This window comes from Nothobranchius furzeri, chromosome 5 (assembly GCF_043380555.1).
Source record: "Nothobranchius furzeri strain GRZ-AD chromosome 5, NfurGRZ-RIMD1, whole genome shotgun sequence".
NCBI classification, from domain to species: Eukaryota; Metazoa; Chordata; class Actinopteri; order Cyprinodontiformes; family Nothobranchiidae; genus Nothobranchius; species Nothobranchius furzeri.
In genome coordinates this window covers 4,945,205-4,968,825 of record NC_091745.1, presented here as the reverse complement: position 1 = coordinate 4,968,825, position 23,621 = coordinate 4,945,205, and the positions used below count along the sequence as shown (strand labels likewise).

The 23,621-nt window shown below is 45.6% G+C and overlaps 1 protein-coding gene across 6 annotated transcripts in view; it reads right to left on the bottom strand.

The window, feature by feature from the left end:
- The window catches only part of axin1 (axin 1), a 44,019-nt gene that overhangs the window by 16,581 nt on the left and 3,817 nt on the right, over positions 1-23,621 (bottom strand). Inside the window, exons 2-5 of one of the 6 annotated variants that reach the window (XM_054740147.2) lie at positions 13,534-13,632; positions 13,284-13,463; positions 8,161-9,126; positions 4,792-4,974 (exon numbers count right to left, since the gene is read on the bottom strand). In XM_054740147.2, the coding sequence (XP_054596122.2) occupies positions 4,792-4,974; positions 8,161-9,035 (1,058 nt within the window). In that variant the 5' untranslated portion in view covers positions 9,036-9,126; positions 13,284-13,463; positions 13,534-13,632. Of the gene's footprint in view, positions 1-4,791; positions 4,975-8,160; positions 9,127-10,931; positions 11,350-11,399; positions 11,631-13,283; positions 13,464-13,533; positions 13,633-23,621 lie in introns of those variants that run through there. The other 5 variants (XM_054740145.2, XM_054740146.2, XM_054740150.2 and 2 more) reach the window with 5 other exon arrangements.

The following is a 23,621-nucleotide window of genomic DNA, read 5'->3' as shown; positions in this document are numbered from 1 at the left end:
GTTGTTTGTTTCTTGTCAGACTTGTATGAAAGATTTACCACACTAGTGAAGAACTGTAACCTTTTTTTTTGGAATATTTCTTCTGCCTTTCCTTGCTGCAGCATCTTGCTTAAGTCACATTGCTGTCTGTTTAGGTTTGAGAGGGGAGGGCTTGGTGACGGAGTGTGCTTGGCTCTGTGTTTCTGCGGTGTAAGTAATGACTCTAGTATCACGCTACCCGATAGGCTATAATGGAAAAAGGAATTTTTTTGGTAAACGGCCTGTATTTGTATAGCACCTTCTTAGGGTTCTACAACCCCCCAAGGCACTTCACAACACAATCTGTCATTCAGCCATTCACACACATCCACCCGCTGGTGGGGATGAGCTACAATGTAGCTACAGCTGCCCCGGGGTGCACTTACAGAGGCGAGGCTGCCGAGCACTGGTGCCACTGGTCCCTCAGACCACCACCAGCAGGCAAGGTGGGTTAGGTGTCCTGCCCAAGGACACAACAGCAGAATTCTCGGGTCAGAGCCGGGATCAAACCTGCAACCTTCTGATTATTGGACAACCCGCTCTCCCTCCTGAGCTTCATGTTTTTATTGGGGTTTTTTCTTGCACATGTCTATTGATCAATATATATCGTTATTGAAAGATTGCCCAGCCTTAGTGTGACATAAGAAGTAGCGTTCAATGACCAGAAGAAACACCAGCTAATTTCAAAAGACTGTGGCAGCATGTCAGCACCATGCCGCGATTAAATGCACATTGGTGGCATGGTGTGGCGAAAGTTTTGGGCCATTCTTGCCACTAAGCTCGATATTACCACAACACCGGATTTGTGAATGAAGATTGTGCCTGTGCTCAACAGATGTTGTCATGATGGCATGTGGAATGTTCACGGAACACCGGCCAGCAACAATATGTAAAATACAAGTAAACGTGGGAAGTCCCTTTTGCATTTGTAAACAGAATCTGCTGAGATGGCCAACTGGAGCAATGCAGAGAGCCGGGAGCTTCTGGCCAGTAGAGCTGAAGCAAAGGTCACCAGATCAACAGCGGGTTGACAACGCAGAGACCACCCGACAACCCCTTTATACCACCATCACATAATCTTTTGTGAAAATAACATGGTCATGTCAGCTTGTTTACACAGGCTGACAACTTCGGAATGACCAAAGGCTCCCTGATTCTGCCTCTGCTTTGGTGAAGCAAGCTGCAGTTTTTAACAGTGCTCTAGGTGACCAACACAGCATTAATACTAGCATTGTAGAGGGATTTCTGCCACATTTCTCTGTGTACAAATGCCATTTTAAAGGCAGCATGAACGTTGCTTATTTTCTTTTTCTTCCACTCCATGTCATCAGTGCCAGTTGTTTGGCAACATCTGCTGATATCATTCCCCCTGAGTTACAACCAAGCAGCATGCAGTCACAAGTTTGACTCGGAGACTCTACCAGCCCATTCATTCCCCAGCTCAGGTATTCGGAGGGTCGCTGAAATGGCCCAGAAAATGGAGACAAGCGCATACTGTGCAGGTCTGATAGTGGAAACAGGCCTTACAGGTGCTGGTCAAAAAATTACAATATCATGAGAAAGTTGATTTATTTCAGTAATTCCATTCAAAAAGTGAAACTTGTTTATTAGACTCATTCATTACACAGAGACTGGTTTCAAATGTTTCTTTCTTTCAATTTTTGATTATAACTGACAACTATTGAAAGTCCTAAATTCAGTATGCCAGAATATCAGAATATCAATTACGACCAATGTATGCTCTCAAAAGCAGTAAACTGACCTAAAAAGGTGGACTGACATTTGCAATAATCCAAAATTGGCATTGATTGCATGGGGATGTATTGAAATTTGTGTAGGAAGGGAGGGGTGGATGGAATAAAGTTAGGTTTTTTTTACACAAAAGACAATAAATTCTTCATTTATTTGTACGGCAACATCAGACTATAGTGACCACTGTGTTGCGTCTAATGACACAGCAAACTCCTGAGTGGGTGAAGCATTAGTAATGTGGACCCCACACTGAGTTAGACATGTCAGTAGATTTGAAACAGCCATAGCTTATTCAAGAAAATTATTTGCCTTTTGTTATCATAATATCAGAGATTGTACAGTCATAATTATTGTGTATCTGCTGTTTCTGATTTCAACTAGCTCCATATCTTGCTCAGTGGTCTCCAGTTGGAATTAATGCCTTGTAAGTCGTTGTCTGGGGAAAAATATACTTGTGCACCATTTCTAGGAGCTTACCAGTGACCCGCATCAAAGCTGAGCTTCAGACGGCAGGTTTTGGAGACTTATTTCCTCACCTCAGATTTGATAACAGCAAACTACTACTACTGACTTGCAAGCTGATGTTTTATCTCCAAAAGTAAACCTGGAGGAGCTTCTGCTATGTGGTGAAGTTGCTAATGCTAACGTTAGTTTCTGCTAGTCGAGATGTCCTTGGCTGATTCCCAGATGTTAAAACAACTGCCTTCCTTGCCGTGAGTCCAGATGGGTGAGTCCATGAATGTTATGTGACAGTGTGACGTAGATCTGTCAAACTTTTCTAATCCTAGAGTTTGTCTATTTTCTATCATAAGCTAATGAACAAGATAAGTGTAGGAGACTATTTTCATGTTCAGGCAGCATAAAAAACTCAGTGACCCATTATAATCATAAATAATAATTAAAAAAGGGTTTTCAGTGTTCCACACCTTTAATAGTTTCACTGTCACCAACACATACTAGAATTACAACATATAAAATAATAACATGTTCCTTTTTATAAAACTGCTGCAGTTTTACTGGATTTGTTTGTAACAAATTAGAAAACTTATTTTCTGATGCATTTAAAGAATTTTAAAAAATCCCCAAACTGAAGGATTTTGTGTAAACCCTAAAAAAAGTTGATTTCAGGAGGAAATATCTTCCCTTGCTTCTCAGCAGATAGATGAGAAAAACAACAATAATGACAATCTGAAAGCAACGCATTTGTTTACGCACATTGTTATTCCAAGTCCGTAACCCAAAGAGAATAATGGCTGGTCTTTGAAATTTACATCTCACTAGAAGGAGAACAAAACTGCACAGTTTCAAACCTTCCCCCAAACAGTAGTGAACATGAAAGCCATTCTCTCTCAAGTCAGTTCATTTACTGAAGCTGATCTGAAAGACTTTTTAATGTCTTCTGTTGCCACTCTCTGAAGGGGATCTGACACAAACACTGTAAAATTTAGTTTCTCTAAAAAAAAAAAACAAAGAAAAGAAAACCCACCGGGTGATGCTAAGAGGCTATTTAAAAATGAAGCTCGTCTTTTTGTTATTCCAGCCAAATGCTTGATTGCTGAAATAATGATGTGAAAATGAGCCAGAAAGTGTCTTTAATCACTAAACTTTAACATGTTCCCAGTTGTTTGCTGTGTGGATCTTTACATGCACATGGCTGAAAAGCCTGAGGTGTTCAGTGGATTCTTGGAATTTGTTTGTATTTCAGATCAGATTTTGAGCGTTGATTTCAAACAAAATCGCCCTTGGGTTAAAAAAAAAAATCCTTCTTGTGCAAACAAGCGCTTGGATGTTGCAGATCTAAACTCTTTATTCTGTGCTGGAGAAGGATGTGATGAAATGTTAACAAGTCTAAAACTTAAACATGCAGCTGCCTGAATCAATGGAACATCTCATTTCCGTCCATTCATTGGGTTTGAACAGATGAGACTGTTATAAGGGTTTGTTGTGTGTCTGCTGCTGACAGCAACACGTCTGACACAGAGACATTCATCTGGAAGGTATTGTCTGTCTGCTGACGTGAATTCCTGTCCCTCATCATAACACTGCTGGTACGGGAACCTCCAATCGGGATGTATTAGTGATGGTTCTGTTTCAGAGTAATTGCTGTCAACAGATTCAAATGCTGCTTGCCATAGCTGGACCCCTCATCTTCTGTCAAATGTTTTTTTAAGTGTTAAAGATTTCTAGTCAGTTTGATGTTATTTGGTTTTAAAGAGACAACGTGTAGTTTTTACAGTTAATCTCTGGAAATACCCTTAAAAATGTTGTTTGTTGAAAATAAATTAAATGTTGCCCATTTGTTAAAAAACAATGGCAGCTTTGTAACATAGAACCATAAAAATCAGGTCTAAAAGACACATGAGCAGGTCGTAGGCCCAATACCAGTACTCGCACTTCCATACTTGTGCCCTCCAATTGCGCGATCCCGATCAAGGGTGCGAGTGCCTGGGGTGTCCCGATTATCAAAAGCGGAAGTTGATCACGCCCCTTTTTCGAATTAAAGTACCGTATTGGCCCGAATATATGACGAGGTTTCTTTCATTGAAAATTATTTGAAAATGTGGGTTCGTCTTATAATCGGGATCTTACCCCGGCTTTCCACGGGAGCCGTCAGCAGCACGTTACTGCAGCAGCACGTCATAGCTGCTGATAGGAACCGCTGTGGTCAACAGAACCTTTTCCACCGGAGCCGTCGGCAGCCGTCAGCAGCGCGAGTCGGCCGCGTCTCAGGAGCAGCATGTCGCGGCCTTTACGCGCCGGTTCTATTTCCTACGCGCGACGCCTCTGAAACGGGTCAAGTTCGACATTTTTGGGGAATGAACGACAGGAAATCGGACGCGGAAATGGAGAGAAGCTCCCGAGATTTTCAGAATAAAGAACGTACTGCCTTCCGGTTGCTTTACTTTAAAAAAGGTTACTAACTGTGCGTCCCCGTGAGAAGTTGTCACCTAGCTAGCGGTCTCCTTTGTTTTTCAGGTCCGTATTGGCGATTATAAAATGGACAGAACATAAAACACAAACCTTTTGGAGGCATGTTGTAGTTTTCTCCTGCTTGTTGTTGTGTTTACTGACGAAGTCACTCGTGTGACTTCGTGCTCGGTCGGTGACAGCTGCTCCCATGCTGCTTCGCGTCTCGTGGGAAGGGCCAAGCAGCAGTTTACGCGAGCAAGACGTGCTGCTGCAGTAACATGCTGCTGACGGCTCCTGTGGAAACCCAGGGTAAGCGTTCACATGCTGATATTTGTCTGGAGTCATTACAGGAGAAAGGTCCGGAGCAGAGTGGACCGAAAGTGGGGCTACTAAGGCAGAGTTATGCGAACTTTAAGATGACGGTGGTCAATTCAGCAGAGGCGTCGGACATTGCATGCATGGATGTATTAGATGGCAGTGAGGATGATGTTCAATGGGAGGAATGGGCAGGTGCAGCGACCTGATGGGACACCTCGCAGTAGCATGAGTGAGTGAGTAGAGCGAGGCAGAGGATGTCTGTGAATAAAAGCCTCATTTGACTTTTGATTTCACATTTCAGCAAAGCTCTGATGGTTTGCATTAAAATAGTATTTTTTATCAGTATTTGTTCCCAAATTGTCAATAAAAATATTTGATTTAAAACGTGATTTTTTTTCTTTTCCTGAAGATTAGTCTTGGAAAGGGGGGGGTCATCTTATAATCTGGGTCGTCCCATATTCGGGTCAATACGGTAGTTCATTTTAGGATGGTTAGTTGATGCTCTAAAACGTTTAGACAAAGCAGCAACAAATGTAAACATACTTCAGATAATAGTTTGATTGCTCGAAAGTTGTTAAAGTTTAAACAAATAATAGCACAGCGACCAGTGCTCCCAGTCTCAATTCGGCAATTATTTACACACTTGTGTACCACGCACTCGAAGCGTTACTGCGCACTTTGCTGAAGACCGCAGAGTGCAGTGCGAGTATTGGGATTGAGCCTAAGTGTCTGGGTGACGCCATATTAGATGCCATGTTTCCTTCTACAGGAGCCCATGAGGACAAAAGGCATTTACTGATTTGTAACAAGTGGAAAATACACACCGTCAATTTAAATTCCAGATGTACTAGACCTTCTCAACATGCACGTTTTCTGTTCCCAGGGCAGGCCTGAAAGGACCACTTTCCAACAGAGTTACTATACTGGGGTAAGTACTCGGAATTGGCTGATTGGCTTAACCCAATGGGAAATGATATCTCTGCTGACATTGTCCAACAACCAGCTTTTGTAAGATTGGATGAGTTGCTGGAGAAGATGGATGAGAAGAAAATGAAAATAAGCAGCATTGACACGGTTTTAAAATATGCATTTTTAAACTCCCAACACCAACAATGCTGTGGAAACCCCTCCATAATTCATGTTGTATTATGGTCTGGTCTAGGACCAATCAGAGCAACAAACAACCTGATGTATTCATGGCAATCAGTTAATGGGGCCGTCCGCTACACACCATCGTCGACATAGAAAAAGATGAAGAAGAAGAAACAAATACATCGTGACTTAGGAACCTCCATCTGGTCATGTCTCAGAGAAAAGCCCGAGTGACAATCATCAAAAGTTGATGCCAAGGCCATTTCAAACAAGCGCTGTTCCTATAGACATAGATATTGACGCCATCTTTGTAGTTTTTCTCCATCGCAGCCCTGGTGCTAAGCCCGCCCAACATCTTTTACAGACATAGAGCACTGTGAATAGCAAGAAACAAGATTGCTTAGGTCAATGGTAGACCTGCTGAGGCTACAATGAAGTGAGGCTAGACCAACCTGCAGAGCAAAATCTTTTTGTCCTGCCGGTTGGTCTAGATCTCTAGGCTGTGTGCAATGTGCATTCCCTCAAGAAAGCTTAGGCCTTTAATTAAACAGTGCGTTCTTTAAAACAAATTTTAAAATAACAGCTATGTATAAAAGCCCAAAGGATGTAGAATAACTAAGCATCCACTCTCCTGATGTGAAGCTTTGGATGCACAAAATCGTTAAACACACTTAGCAATTCTCCATTCATCATGACTGAATGGAACTTTTGTCAACAAGAACGACACCAAATATTAAGACAAGTGCATTAAAAAAGATTTTAAAATATGAGAGGTCTAAACAAATACCATTGTTTAATCTGTTTTCAGAGCCTCCGTGACAGGGCATTTAAACCACACTAACATTTATCTGTTTAAGGCCCTTTTGTGCCAAAGTCCACAAACGTATAAATGATGCAAAGCAATCCTGTTAGGCTAAAAAGCCCCAAGAGCAGAGAAGCCAGTGCTGCACTCTCAGGGTGTGATGTGTTCAATACAAGCATGGGACAGGAGTCGAAATATCCACTCAGAAGCACATTAATCAGAATTGGAGATTAAAATCAGGATTACAGCAACATCTATTAAACAGACTCTATGCAACTTTTTCATATTTTCATATCATTTTCTTGGCCCGGTATGTGTTAAAACGACCCTTTGGGGTTGATGAAATGTCACTCAGACCCCCTCCGCCCTCTGTGGCCAGAGTACCGCATTTGAAACTTCAGAGTGCCGGTCAGGTTCTGGGCTTATAAAAAAATGTAGTTGACATACCTGGCGTTGCGGTCTGCTTCCAGCACATTTCCTGCATGTTTTAGATCATGAACACAGCTGATTTGTTTCATTTAATGATGAATCACTCCTGTAGACACTAAAGAAGTCTGGGGAGACATTTCAGCTTTCAGAACAAGGTGTTAAAAAGACAATGAGGCAGCCAGAAGATATGTTTTGCTTTTGGTTCTACAAACGAACTCTAGGGGGCGCTAAAAGCAAGCCATTTTCATTAATTAAAAACTAAACATTCAGTCCGACTCAGTCTACCAGATTACTGAGCATATATCACCTCTAAATCACGCAGATTAATTGTAAGAACTTCAATCATAATGGGTGGAAATTATTTTTTTTACTGATAGGAAGGATCATTAATTAATAAAATTAATCTTGTGACAATACAGAAACTGTAGATCATTGAAAGATGTTGTTTTTCTTGTATTTCACGGAAAAACTCCCCAAACAGAAAAAGAACCAGTTGAGGATCAACACGCTTCATTTCAAACCACCCCCCCCTGTAAAGCTCTGTCCAGTGGACCAATCCCCTGAAACCCAACACAGAAAACGACCGACTTCTGTCCCAGCGTCCAGACAGGAAAAGAAACCACTTCAGCTTCCGACTTTTCCTCACCCGAGGTGCTGATGCTAAACTTCACACACCATCAGCTCTGCTGTCCCAGAGCTCCGCTCTGTTTTCATCTCAAACTCGTGGCGGTGCTCACCGCTGATGTGAGGTTTCAGCTTTATTTCTAATTCAGCAGTTTGCAGGGGAAACCTGCAGCCTGAGCCGAGGAGGGTTTTTATAGACGCTCGGGAGCATTTACCTGTACTCGAGGCTGTCCTGGAATCTTGAGTTGTTGCCAACTCGCTGTGTCTCCATCAAGAGTTTCTGAGTGAGCTGGCTGCTTGGCGTCGGGTCACACTCGGGCTGCTCCTCCGGCCCTCGGTCACATCTCCACTCCTCGTATTCGTTTAAAGTTGGTAAATAACCCGACAGTCCCTTCCCGTTCCCCGAAGCGGGGCTCTGCTCGCTGTACAGCTTAGGGCTCTTTCCTCCCGTCCGTGTGTATTCCAAATATAAATCAGACTTTAGGAAGAGAGGGTAAGTGTTTTCCTCCATCATGGTCTGTATCTCAGTCTGAGCCTGGTCAAACATCGCAGGATCAATGTGAAGCTTCATAACACAATCTTTGATGAATAACTTAGTCGCTGGTTTGATCTGCCTGGAGACAATCCCATTATTGTCCTGGATGTACTTTTTATAGATGGCTTTTGCCAGTTTCACCTTCTTCTCCTCGTTCCCCTCGTTAGCTTCCAGTTTGCGAAAGCCGCTGCATGCAAACCAGAAGTCCAACATGTCAGCGCAGTCCTCCTGCTTGAGGAACTTCCTGAACAGATGGATGCCATCCTGATCGTCCAGGAGGGAATGAAGAGACTCTGCCCATTTTAAGTAGGGTGGTGTTGGAGAAGCACTGCCCTCTGGCTCGTAACCCAGATCCAAGTCTGGTCGCCTGGGTGTAGCCACAGACGCTTCACATTTGGAGCTCTCGTTCTTGGAGGAGAAGCCAGGGTTGCCATGCTGGCGACCGCTGCTGCACACCAGCTCTCCTTCTTCCCCGGGGACCGGAGGTCTGGGAGCATCCTCAGTGAAGCTGCCACCCAGGTCTGCTATGCAGCCCCTCTGGTCGCTTATGTTCATAGTCCCAGCATCCAAAATCCACGTCCCCGTAGTGCCCAAACCGCACAGCTACTCCATCCAGGATTCTTCTTATGCCTCGGTGAGAAATCTCCTGCAAGGGAGAAGAATATGTAATGAGACGCTGCTCACATGATTGGAAGGCAGATCGGTGCTTGTCAGCATTACTCCTGTACCACTTGAACACAATGAGCTCGTTCTCTCACGCACGCTCTGCATTTTGGATTATTTTTCATTTCACTAATCATAAAAAACCCGAATGAAGCACGTATTTCTTCCGATTCATTAACACATCGATGCCTAATGGTGAAATGACACCAATAGGAAGGACTCTTTTGGAGGTGCATCAACAAGGTATTTCACCCTTCTTTTCTTAAGTATTTCAGAAGAGAAAGCACATTTCAATATCAGACAAAGGCAACCAACTCAAGCTGGCCCTATTTAAAAGCATAATTAAACTGGGATTAACCACAATATTTGGAAAACTGAGCAGCTTCACCAGCAACACCCAGACCTGGTTACTGATATAGAGTTATTACAACCTGTCTGACAACAACGTGCACCCTCCTAGAGCCAGTCCACAGCATGATGGTGGTAGAGACACTTGCTGTAACTGATGGAACCATGAATTCTGCTCTCAAATAATCCCAAATAATCCAAAGAATTGGAAAAGCCTCCAAAATGGCTGAATTAAAGCAAATGTACAAATTTACGTGTCAAAATCAAAATGAAAAACAAAAGAAGTGCGTATTGTTACACTCACAGCCCTGCACTATTATGTTTAACCTAAACATTATAATGGAAACAAAGCCACTGGGATTATTATTCCAAACACAGAAAACTGGCATCAAGCTTGAATTAATGCAAACCTGATCAGAAACTGAAATTTAAAGTCATTAAGCGTTTAATGTGGTCTGAAAGTCTGGAGGCTGCATGATTATGCAGCACTAATTCATCAGTATTAACGTTTTGATTTACAAGCGCAGGACACACCACCTCACACAGCTATAGAGCATCAAGTCAGTGGAGGACTCTATACTGAGCCAAACGGAACAGCTATTGTTATTTACTGCTACTGATACCGGGGCACAGCCAGAATCTGATTTTAATTAACTCCCCGTGTTACAGCCCAGCTGAGTGGTAAACCAGATCATTTAGGGAAAGAACTTTTCAAGGACATTTTTCTATTATTATTATTCTTTTACTGGAGCACAGAGCTCATGTCTAAGCTTCCCAGATACACGCTCGGTATTTAATTTAAGGTGTAATATGGCCACAGCTGACTTCGTCAATCCACACACACACACACACACACACACACACACACACACACACACACACACACACACACACACACACACACACACACACACACACACACACACACACACACACACCGAAGCCCATCTTTTCTGACAGCTTCTGGCAGATTCAAATCCTGGTTTTAAAAAGGGGATTTATAAAAAATAGGAATCTTTCAGCACCCAACCCTGACTTCTTCTTGCGTTTTCTGTGTAAATGACTTCCCTATTTATAGCTCCGAGCACTTGTTGACTCTAATGGGATTAAAAATGAATGCTGGGAGAGAGAGAAAGACGATTATTAAGATTTCATAAAGGCAGGCGGCAGGGTTAACTCTCTCTGTGGGTCCATGAGACATGTTTGTAATGGTTGCCAGCACCCTTTCCTTTAGGGCACACCCACTCTCTGTCTGGTCCAATACCTATCCAAATGATTATCCTGATTGAACAATGCCAGGATCAACATGCTCAAATGACGCACCACGCTAGAGCGCCCGCACGGTGCACGAGGCCAGATGCGCAGAGGGTTTAAACCATAATCCTGTAACCGGAAACGTGCGGGAGAACAGCTGGAGTGAAATGATGCTGAATCCATCACCTGCTGGCTCGCATCGCTCCACCTGAGAGGATGCACGCAGTCGGATCCCCCCGTGAGGGCGGTCCCTCTCCTCCTGATCCAGACAAAAGGTCGAGCTCTGGAAATGTCATTTAGAGATGAAACTGAGGCAGCATCTCCTCACGTTCACGTGTCTTCAGCAAGCAGCGGAGAGTGGGGGAGGGTAGCCGAAACAAACTCCGTGCACACACTCCGAGAGCGAGAGCCAGGCCTCCCAGCAGCCCACCGACAAGTGCACAACTTTGTCACACTATTAATATCTGACTGAGCTGCGACCCGCAAACAGCCGCCAAACTGACCGCACAACACTACGAGCGCAAGTGACACGAGAGGACACCGCGGGGATCCCGCGCCGATCCCTGAACCGACTTATAGCTGCAAAGAAAAGCGATGATCTTATTTCCCGACTACCGCAGTTCTGTCAGAGGGAGGGGGGAAAGTGATACATACTTTACCGGTAAAACGCTTCCGGCCGCTTCCGTTTGCGTCGGACAGCTGGGCAGATACAAGTCACCGCAAACACTGACATAGTGTCGACGAGCAGGACTTTAAAAACAACAAAGAGGCCAGTCCGCTCTCCATAGCTGTATGTGAGAGTGTGTGTATGTGTGTGTGTGTGGAGCTGAGGCTGCTCATCAGCTCAGCACAGCGCCCCCTTCGGTCACTACACCAATTCACACACTACTGGCTAGGATGCGTTCTTGGATCAAGTGGTGTGCACTGCTCTCAGTCATCATCATCATCATCATCATCATGATAATTTAATAATTGAACATTTTGTACAAATTAAGATTTTTCCTTAGAGTAAATTAATAGAAGTTCTTTTAAAATAAAATCTTGGATTTTCTCTATCAAAGTTTTTATCATAATAAGGCTTCACTCTTTTTTTAATGTGCAATTTCTTTTTAATACAAGCAAAACCATGGCTGAGTTGAGATGAGATAAAGTCACACATGAGATTTGAGGACAAAAAAACACAGATGCTTCACCATCAATCAGCATTTTTGTGTGCAAAACCCATCCAGGTCATGCATTTGCACTGAAACCCTAAATAAAACTGTCAGACAGATAAATCAAACTATCTTTATCTGTACATTCTGTAACTGAAGCATGACATTTCTTACACTGCAGTTCAAATAACTGCTTGTTTAGGAGGCCATTGGCTTTCAATCCAGCCACAAGGTGCACAAGGTGACCACCATGATCAGATCTACGGGAGCTGCTTTGATCACTTAAATCAGCTTTCTATGACAAAAAACTCATTTTTCTGTTAATTCTGCAATCCAACAGCCTTTGACATTAAAATGTATCTTATTCAGAAGAGCTCCAAAAGCAGTAATAAGCAGTATTAAACCAAGGGGGAAGGAGGTAGCTGATCATTAACAAATAAGGTTAACAAGAAATTCTCCCAAGCTGCAAATCATTCAGGTAATTATCTGCATTTCCTGAAATGCAAACAAGAAACACTCATTTCCTCTAAGCTAATTGCATGCCACATGCAACAACTACTCAAAAAGAGGCACTAATGACCACATTGCCCATTTCTGCAGCAACAATAAGTTTGAAAGCCTCCGAACTTGATTCTTTTTGAAATATCCAAAGTGAAAAATAGCTAAACTGTGTCAATTTATAAACGTTTAATTTTTTGAATCGTTAAATATATTTTAGCATCTCTAAATAAGAACAAGCTGTGCAGAGCTCCAGTAATTAGCTTAAACAGCAGAAGAACATTCATTTTCAGCACTGTTTAACAGTTTAATGAGGAAATGCTTCAGTTGAACATCCCATCTCCGTACATTTACAGCTTCTCTTTGATGCACTTGATCCATTCATTACCGTAACAGCTTTATAGTGCAAAGAGAGAAGAAAAAATGGGGCTCATTTTGTACTTTGATTTTAGAAAATCACCAAGCCAAGGCCAACATGAAAGGCTAATCCAGCATGATAAAACACAAATATGTTTCTGATGACTTGATGGAGGCATCTGAAAACCGCCGCATGAACAGGAATCTGTATTTCACACTTCATCTCAACAGATCACAGACCTTTTAAAGTGTGGACTGCAGACATGGTTTGCTGAGTTTTTACCAGCAACATGAATCATATACATCCTATAGTTACAGCTTCCTCCAGGATAGATGAGAAAAATGTCTTCATCAATTCATCAAAGTTTTCTCAGCTTTTCCGGTTGGTTCTCAGAAGTCAATATTTTAACAGAGAAGACATGCGAATGCAGTTCATTTATTTGAAAAAGCATTAGAAAAATTCAAACAATGCTGTCATAAAGACCGTGAAGAAAATGATATTTTGAGTGCAAATCCAACACTTTCTTACCTTAAGGTTTATTGTCCTCCTTTTGCATCCTCCGGCTGTGCATCCTTTCACCAAAGATTCCATTGTGATTTTATTTAACTGACTGAGCAGCAGTAACAGTGAATCCACGTTCATCTCCAGGAAACATCCGTCTGGAGCAGAAAGGTGCCCAAAGAGTGTATGGTCACACTCCATTAGTTCCTGAAACACAATAAAGAGCTGTTAAAAACAGCTCATAATATTCACCATTTGATTATTCTTTTAATTCCACCTCTTGAGGAGTGCAGATGATTTTCTCGTTTTTCTTCTCAGTCTTTTCATTCCAAGGCTCTTTGCCCTGTCTTGTCCATCAGAGTGCCTCTCTGCTAGCCTAACAAGCCAGATCAAATAAATATATTATATAAAACTCTTGCTTTGTAAAGTGTGGTCTAGTTCACTGGGCTACTTCTTTGCATTTCTTCTGAAAATGTCTAAACCATGGATCTGGTGAGCTGATCTCTGAATGAAATTGATCTTTTCTTTTTTTCCACATTAAAGATGAAGAAGGGAGCTTCCTCAATTTCGGACGGAACACACCCTTTTGGATACATTATGGATTCTTGGAGCGAGTTGAAGATTGTGTGCCTCTCGTTGCTTTCCGTGGAAGACTCAGAAGATGTTTACATTTTTGGGTTTATGATTACCGGTTCCTGCAGTTTGGGGATGGCAGTAACCTGGTGAATTGGAAAATTTAGAGGCCTGACGGGAGCAAATGGCAGAGCTCCTGAGCTCAAAGAAAGTATTTGCCATGCTTTGAACTCCCAGACTCAGACGTTGCTCAAGATGAATCTCAAGCTAGATGCTCTGATCTGGCCACTTTTTCTGAACTTGCATGGAGCATAGCCCACCTGAACCTGCTTTGACTATTTGTTTGTGTGTATCTCTTGGTCAGGTTGTGGTGTCAAGTCAAATTTCCTTGTTCCAGAAGCTGGTGCAATAACAGTAATGTTGATTCTGATCCTTGTGCAAATTAATGGAAAGCAATATGAGGATCAGGTCCTAGGTGAGGGCAAAGACAAAGTGCAGCTCGAAGACCCCTTATGAGGTTTAATTGAAATGGAAACAATGTCCCCTCGCCTGAGCATAGGTCACAGGTGCCCTCCTCTGGTCTGGAAGTGGGGCACATTGGCGAGCAGTGTTGGGCATCTTATGTTAAAAAGTAATTAGTTATAGTTACAAATTACTTTTTCCCAAAAGTAATTGAGTTAGTGACTCAGTTACAACATTTTAGGAGTAATTAGTTACCTAGCATAGTAACTGTGACAAAACTTTTATGTTCTATAACGCAGTTGCATACAAGAGTTTTTTCCTAAATGATTCTTCCTATCTAGAATGGACATCGAATGTTCTATAGATAACTGGGATGTTAATTTCTACTAGGAGCAATTGAATTATAGATATCTGGAGTACATATCCAGTCGAACTAACAGTGTCTGCTGCACTGCGCACACACGTACCTCCGAGCTGCAAACAAACACCCTGATGTGTTCAGCGTTGTGTGTTAATAGGTCGTAGGACTTTGGAAGGTGCTATAGAAATACAGACCCTTTACCATGTACCATCAAACGCTTAATGAAACATTTAGGACACAAACGTTCACTAAAAAACACATTTTGTACTACTCAATAAGAGAGGTAACTCATTTTCTGATCATACTGCCATACTTCTGATTGCTACCTGACTGCTGATTAAAATTATTTATTATTAAGATCTGGAGTGGGAATCGAAAACCGGTACTTGTTGAAAACCGGTTCTCGCTGTTCAAATTCCTAGGAATTGTTTGATTCCCTTATCAATTCCAGTCGACACCTCGCACGTTGTGTAGCGTGCGCATTTACTCAGCAGGAAACATGGCCTAAGGGCACAAACGCTCGAAAGTTTGCTTATACTTTACGACAAAGGATGACTACAGGGCAAATTGCAATACTAGTAATAATACATATTTCATCAAAGAGAGAAAACACATGGATATTGTCATGATCAGAACTTGGAAGACCCGTGATGAAACCAAAGACAGTAAAAGTTCAATAAAAGGTCTTTATTTGATGTGGTGTACCCGAGGAGGGCGAGGCAGGAGACAGAGTCGGAGAGAAGGCGTTGGTCAAAAACCAGAACGAGGCGAAGCAGGTAAATGGAGCAGGCTGGTGAACAGGTCAAAGACAGGTGAGGGTGATGGCAGGCAGAGTACTAGGCAGGGATCAGGCGTGAAAATGAGATCCAGAGGCAGTGATCAGGCAAGGTAAAAGGCTGGAAGATCTACTAACAAAAAGTGTTCAATAATCTGGCAGGGGTCTGGTGGCTGGCTGGTGAATATGTAGCAGGGGGAGCAGGTGTGTGTAATGAGCTGATGACAGGGACAGGTGAGATGAATAAAGTGGCTGAGGGCTCGATGAGGAGGCAGCAGAGGCAGAGGAGGGTGAAAGACTGGGAGTCATGACAGAACCCCCCCACCCCCACCCCCCACCCCCACAAGGGTGGATACCAGATGCCCACAGGAAACCAGAGCAGGGCGGGAGGAGGGGGACCAGGAGGGAGGGCAAAAGCAGGGTGGGAGGAGAGGGACCAGGAAGGAGGGCCAGAGGAGTCAGAGAGACCGGGGATGGGGGACCGGAGACGGAGATGCAGGAGCCGGCAGGATCTCAGGAGTCGGGGAACCCAGCAGAAACCGGAGGACCCTTGGGGGCCGGCGACGGGGAACCAGGAGCCGGGACCTGGGGAGTCTTGGGGTTCGGTGACGGGAAACCAGGGGCCAAGACCAGGGGAGTCTTGGGGGCCGACGACGGGGAACCAGGAGCCACAACCAGGGGAGTTGGTGACGGGGAACCAGGAGACACGACCAGGGGAGTCTGGGGGCCGGCGACGACGAGGCAGTGGCCAGAGGGCCCTAGGAGGCCGGCGGCGAAGGGCGAGGACCGGACCGGCGGTAATGGCTGCCGATGACCGGACTGGAGACTGAGGCGGGGACGTAGACTCTGGACTCTGCAGCAGCAGGCGTGGACCAAGGTGCCCGACGTGGCACTGATGGGACTGGAGGCGGAGCCTCTTGGACAGGCTGGGCAGGCTGGACCGTCGCTAGTCGAGGATGTGGTGCGACCTCTGTAACCACCGCTGAATCTGGCTGCGGAGCGTCCTCTGGGACCACCGCCGGAACGGGATGCGGAGCGTCCTCTGGGACCACCGCCGGAACGGGATGCGGAGTGTCCTCTGGGACCACCGCGGGAACTGGATGCGGAGCGTCTTCTGGGACCACCACCGGACTGGATGCTGAGCATCCTCTGGGACCACCACTGGAACTGGATGAGGAGCGTCCTCTGGGACCACCGCGGGACCTGGATGCGGTGCGTCTTCTGAGACCACCACCGGAACTGGATGTGGAGCGTCCTCTGGAACCACCACGGGAACTGGATGTGGAGCGTCTTCAGGAACCACCACCGGAATTGGATGCGGAGCATCCTCTGGGACCACCACTGGAACTGGATGCGGAGTGTCCTCTGGGACCACCGCGGGACCTGGATGCGGAGCGTCTTCTGAGACCACCACCGGAACTGGATGTGGAGCATCCTCTGGGACCACCACTGGAACTGAATGTGGAGCGTTCTCTGGGACCACAGCGGGACCTGGATGTGGAACGTCTTCTGAGACCACCACCGGAACTGGATGTGGAGCGTCCTCTGGAACCGCCGCGGGACCAGGATGCGGAGCGGCCTTAGGAACTGCCACTGGAACGGGGTGCGGATTGTCCTCTGGAACCGCTGCGGGACCAAGATGCGGCGCGTCCTCTGGGACCACCACCAGAACGGGATGCGGAGCGTCCTCTGGAACCACCGCAGGAACTGGATGTGGAGTGTCTTCTGGGACCACCACCGGAACTGGATGTGGAGCGTCTTCTGGGACCACCACCGGGACCAGGATGCGGAGCGTCCTCTGGAACCGCCACAGCACCAGGATGCGGAGCGTCCTCTGGGTCCACCACCGGAACGTGATGCGGAGCGTCCTCCAAGACCGCCACCAGAACGGGATGCTGAGTATCCTCTGGGACCACCACCGGAACTGGATGTGGAGCGTACTCTGGGACCACCACCGGAACAGGATACGGAGTGTCCTCTGGGACCCCCACCTAAACTGGATGTGGAGCATCCTCTGGGACCCCCACCGGAACTGGATGTGGAGCGTCCTCTGGGACCCCCACCAGAACTGAATGTGGAGCATCCTCTGAGACCACCGTGGGACCTGGGTGTGGAGCGGGCGCGTGGAGCTTGGACTAAGGTCGTTGGCGACGGTTACGGCGTTGGCGTCGTGTGGAGGTTGAGACGGCGTCAAAAGGAACAGGGGAAGAGGAGAGTAAACCGGATCTGATGGTAGCAGGAGGATAACGATGACTCGGGGCCAATATGGAGTAGATATGGAAGAGGTGACTTGGTATCCCGGGGGTGTGGAGTCGGAGGCATGAACAGGAGATGAACCAAGGCAAAAGGTCTCCTGCAGACGCCTGGCAAACTCCCAGAAGGACACCGATCTAGATGGACGTACAGCAAGATAGTCCATGGCCCACACCAGGGCGCTACCACCCAAATTAGACACCATGAAGGAGACTTTGTCATGCTCCAAGGATGCCAGGTCCATGTAACGAGCGCAGGCTTTGATGTAGGTACGGCAAGTCACTGGATCTCCACAGTACCTGTAATGAAGCGTTTTTGGTGGAGTCCAGGTTTCTGCTGGGTCCAGGTGTGGTCGGTCCTTTCTGTCACGATGATGACCAGGAGGTTTGGACCCAAGATGCAGAGTGTCCTCTGGAACCACCGCTGGACGAGGATGTGGCGCGACCTCCGGGACCACCGTTGGACGAGGATGCGGTGCGACCGCTGGAACCACCACTGGAACCACCGCTGGACGAGAATGCGTTGCGACCCCTGGGACCACTGCTGGACCTGGACAGACGGAGCCTCCTGGACAGACGGAGGTGGAACCCCCACTGGACATGGATGTGGTGCAGCCCCTGGGACCACCGCTGGACATGGATGCGGTGCAACCACGGGAACTACCGCTGGACCTGGACAGGCGGAGTCTCTTGGAAAGACGAAGGTGGAATCTCTGCTGGACGTGGATGTGGTGCGGCCTCTGGGACCACCGCTGGACATGGATGCGATGCGTCCCCTGGGACCACCGCTGGACATGGATGCGATGCGTCCCCTGGGACCACGGCTGGACGTGGACAGGCGGAGCCTCTTGGAAAGGCGAAAGTGGGAACCCAGCTGAGCGTGGATGTGGTGCAACTCCTGGGACCACCGCTGGACGTGGACGCGGTGCGACTCCTGGAACCACCGCAGGACGTGGACGCGGTGAGACTCCTGGGACCACCGCAGGACGCGGTGAGACTCCTGGGACCACCACTGGACTTGGCATGAAGGGAGGGACTTGAGGCTTGAGCAGCGTGACTGCTAAACCTTGGATCTGTGAAGGCCATGAATTAGTAGAGGGTCTCCGGGGCCACCACTGTTGCGTTGTCAGGAGCCCGCTGTGCAAGACGGCCGCAGCAGTCCTGGACGGTGGGGTGGAACCTCTGCGTGGCAGTGGCCTGATTGCCAGACGGACGCTGTGAGACTCCTGGGACCACCCCTGGACTTGGCATGAAGGGAGGGACTTGAGGCTTGAGCGGCGTGACTGGTAAACCTTGGATCTGTGAAGGCCATGAATTAGTAGAGGGTCTCCGGGGCCGCCACTGTTGCGTTGTCAGGAGCCCGCTGCGCAAGATGGCCACAGCAGGCCTGCACGGTGGGGTGGAACCTCTGCGTGGCAGTGGCCTGATTGCCAGACGGGTTCCCCAGAACGGTGACTCCTGTTCCTTTTCCATCTCCATAAATTCAAGAAGCGTGAGATACTCCACCGCTGGATCCATGACAGGTCAGACTGAAAGTTGGCTAAAGTGCCATGCGAGCACTGTGTCGGTGTCGGGTCTATGTTTTGGCCAGATTATTCTGTCACAACCAGAACTTGGAAGACCCGTGATGACACCAAACACAGTAAAAGTTTAATAAAAAGTCTTTATTAGATGTGGCGTACCTGAGGAGGGCGAGGCAGGAGACAGAGTCGGAGAGAAGGCGTTGGTCAAAATCCAGAACGAGGCGAAGCAGGTAAATGGAGCAGGCTAGGGAACAGGTCAAAGACAGGCGAGGGTCGTAATGGCAGGCAGAGTCCTAGGCAGGGGTCAGGAGTGAAAACGAGGTCCAGAGGCAGTGATCAGGCAAGGTGAAAGGCTGGAAGATCTACTGGCAAAGAGTGTTCAATAATCTGGCAGGGGACTGGTGGCTGGCTGGTGAATATATAGCAGGGGGAGCAGGTGTGTGTAATGAGCTGATGACAGGGCAGGTGAGATGAATAAAGGGTGAAAGACTGGGAGTCATGACAGATATACGCATTATATAGGCAATGACAAAGGGAATGTTGTGTTTTTGACCCGCTCCAGACTAATGAATTTCAACGCAGCTGCAGCTGTAACGTTTGCATGTCCTCTCTTGTTAATACTGCAGGTAACTAATCAGCTAATGCTATCATGTTAGCATCATTTACCTCATATACACACCTCCACACTAGCAGTCTCCAGCAACAAAAGTCTGACCTGTGGTGAGATTTTGCCCATCTTGCAAAAGCAAAAAGAACATTTGGAAAGATCTTTGCAACCGATACAGGTACAATTCGTTATTTATCATTAGTAAACAGACAGTTATGATGCAGGAGGCTATGTGCAATTAACTTTTTGCCACCAACTAAACACCTCGGGAACTGATAAGGAATTGAATTGTTAGAACTGACAATGGCATTGATATTGATAAATGTATCGATTTCCACCCCATGTTCGAAATATATGTTAAATTTTTCCTAATCGTTGCGGTTGTGAATTCTAATAAAATGTAGGAGGAGAGGTCAAATTTCTTCAAACGTAGGCATCCATTTATTGGCACCCTATAAAACCCAAAAATGAATAAAAAAATTATTCATAAGACATCAAAGATCAAGCTCCTAATATTAAAGATGTTATTGTCTTATGTCAACAGAGCACTTGGCTATACAGGTTTACTTCTGTTGGCAGTTTACAATCTACAGAAAACCTTTCCTACAAAAGAGATCAATTTTATTTTTAGAGACAGATATTATTTTGCATGCACTTTCAAAAATGTGTCCAGACCCCACAATAGTTATGACAATAGACCAGAATGTAGATAAGCTGCTACTGCAGAAACAGAACTCTATGTCAGAGCTTTTTAAAAAAAAGCAACAGAAGATTAAAAGTAAACATCCTGACCTTTAAAGGGACTTTACGGAGTTTTGAACTTTTATGCTCGTGATTGCCCCCTCAGGCCAAAAGCGTAAAGGCAGCTTCAATAGTAGGCTCGTGCACGAAGCGTGCATGCTGTACGAGCACACTCCTTAACGAAAATAACAGCTGAGACAGTCAGCTCGTGTGTGTGTGTGTGTGTGTGTGTGTGTGTGTGTGTGTGTGTGTGTGTGTGTGTGTGTGTGTGTGTGTGTGTGTGTCGGAGGACAGAGGACAGGAGAACGTGCAGCTAATTAATTAAATAATTTGGTTCTGTACCTTTCTCTTCAGCACAGCCGACAAAGGTTTAAGATGGGTCAGTCCTCCTGCATGCTCTTGAAAAATTGTTCCAAAATGAAAGTTGAACCCACATCTTTTTTATCTGTGAATTCAATGCCGTTCGGCGAGTCTCAAATAAAATTTTGGGCATCTTACTGTAAAAAAATATACCATTAATGTAAAAAAGAAACTCTAAATAAACTATGTTCACATCAAGAATCGAACCCAGATCTTCTGCACGAAAGTCCAACGTTTAACTAGGCGAGCGAACACGCCAGTGCTGTCACTTGTATCTGTACCACTTAAGAACGGTTCGAAGGGCTATGCCTGAGCACGAACGCGTATGAAGCAGCCTGCTCGACCCGAGCAGCTCTTTTTCTGTGATTTTACAGAAAAATAGGCAATCACAGTAAAAATGCCAGGACTCATTCTACAGGACCAGGGCATTGCAGGAGAATGTATGAAGAAGACATTTATTATTTCTATACATGTTTTGGCTGTCAAACTTCCATGATGCCCCTTTAAAGTAAAACTGGCAGCTGGTAGTCATGATTCATGAAAGGAAAGCTCAGCAGCAGGAGAATGAAACAGCCCTGAACTTTGGTACCCACGTACTTAACATCAGCAAAGTGAAGCGATAGCCTAGAACAAAATCAGAAAACAGAAACAACCTTTGCCACTGCCTGCTCACTCTGCTGCTTTCTGAAAAGAGATGAAGGCTGTTGCATCAGCGGATCTCAGAGAAGTTTATTCCACTAACTGTGAGCCTACAGACTTTATAATCTGCACACTGCTAAAGGTTTGTTTTTTTTGGGGGGGGGTGGGGGGGTAAAAAAAAGCTTCCATGATTGCCCTCACCTAGAGTAAATCTATAATTGCGATTTGGAGTTTAAGACCATTAAAACAGACTCTTCTAAGGAACTGACTGTGAATCTGCAAATGAAGTTAATGGATAGAGCAGCAGAAGAGTAGAAGCGTCATTTTTAAGGGCTTGCAGCTGTCTGAAAGATTATTAGCAAATGCCAGTTGAAGAAAAGAGCGGAAGTTGAGTCAGAGCCAAAACGCTGTCAGATGAAGCTGCTCATCTGCAAGAACAAAATCTCCCAAAGTCACTGCTAAAGGGGCTGATTATGATGATGATGATGATGATGCATAATTGCCTGTGCAGCACTGGCACAAGGTCTAAAAGAAACACCTGTGAGATGAAATTCACCTACAACATCATCACAGAGGTCAGTGTTTGATGTAGGAAAAACAACATCTGGATAGGCTGCAAAAACAGCTGCTGAAAACAGACTGAGTTCAGTTAGAGCTAATGTCCCCAAGGCTTCTTTAGCTGGATGAGTAACATTCTCAAATAAACTTTGTACTTTTTCTGATGCAAATATTACAAAAAGCAGTAACACTAAAAATGTTGGTTTACAAGTATGTTTATGTTTATGTATTTAGCAGACGCTTTTGTCCAAAGCGACTTACAAGGGATAATCGGCATATTGCCCTTGAGGCTAACAACAACTATAACAACAACAACATTGACATCAGTCATGGAGAGGAGGGAACAAGGAGTGGACAGTAGAGGGGGGACAGGTGCAGGCAAGGTGCTGGTTAAGAAGATGCTCTCTGAAGAGCAGGGTCTTCAGGAGTTTCTTGAAAATTGAAAAGGAAGCCGCAGTTCTGGTAGTGCTTGGTAGGTCATTCCACATTTGTGGAACGATGCACGAGAAGAGTCTGAATTGTCCTGAGCGTGGTGTAGGCACTGCTAGCCGACGATCCTGTGATGACCGGAGCGGCCGGGCCGAGACGTAAGCCTTTGCAAGAGGATTCAGCTAGATGGGAGCCGTACCATACTAGTACGTATGCTAGTGTTGGCAATTTGAGTTTGATGCGTGCAGCTAGCGGTAGCCAGTGGAGCTCAATGAACAGAGGGGTGATGTGTGCTCTTTTTGGCTGATTGAAGACCAGACCCGCCGCTGCGTTCTGGACCATCTGAAGAGGTCTCACAGTACAGGCTGGAAGACCAGTTAGAAGGGCATTGCAGTAATTGAGGCGGGAGATGACAGTAGATTGCACCAGGAGCTGGGTGGCATGTTGTGTTAGGTATGGTCTGATCTTTCTTATACAGCGCAAAGCGGCATGAACGAGCAACAGAGGTAACATGATCTTTAAAGCTCAGGTGTTCATCAATCACAACACCCAGATTTCGAACTGCCTTTGAAGGAGCCAGAGATAGGAAGTCATTTCAGATTGAGATATTGTGCTGTATGGATGGTTTTGCTGGGATGACAAGTAGTTCAGTTTTAGAGAGGTTGAGTTGGAGATGGTGGATTTCATCCATTTTGATATGTCAGAGAGACAGTTCGATATTCGTGCAGAGACAGTGTGGTCGTCCGGTGCAAATGACAGATAGACCTGGGTGTCGTCAGCATAGCAGTGGTAGGAGAAGCCATGTGATCGAATGATCTCACCCAGTGAGGTGGTGTATATGGTAAAGAGAAGAGGTCCCAGCACTGAGCCCTGGGGGACTCCTGTGGCAAGTAAACAGTCCAAAGCTCAAGGAGTTACTCAAAGCCTTTAGAAACAGAACCTGCTTGAGTTTTATGGAACATTGTTTTTGTAGAACAGCATAAACATAACAAAAGATGAAATGATGGCTTCTTTTCACATTTTACATAAAGGTTTCTGTTTTATCCAAAAGCAACTTTATAAATGTCATAAATGCTTTATCAGCA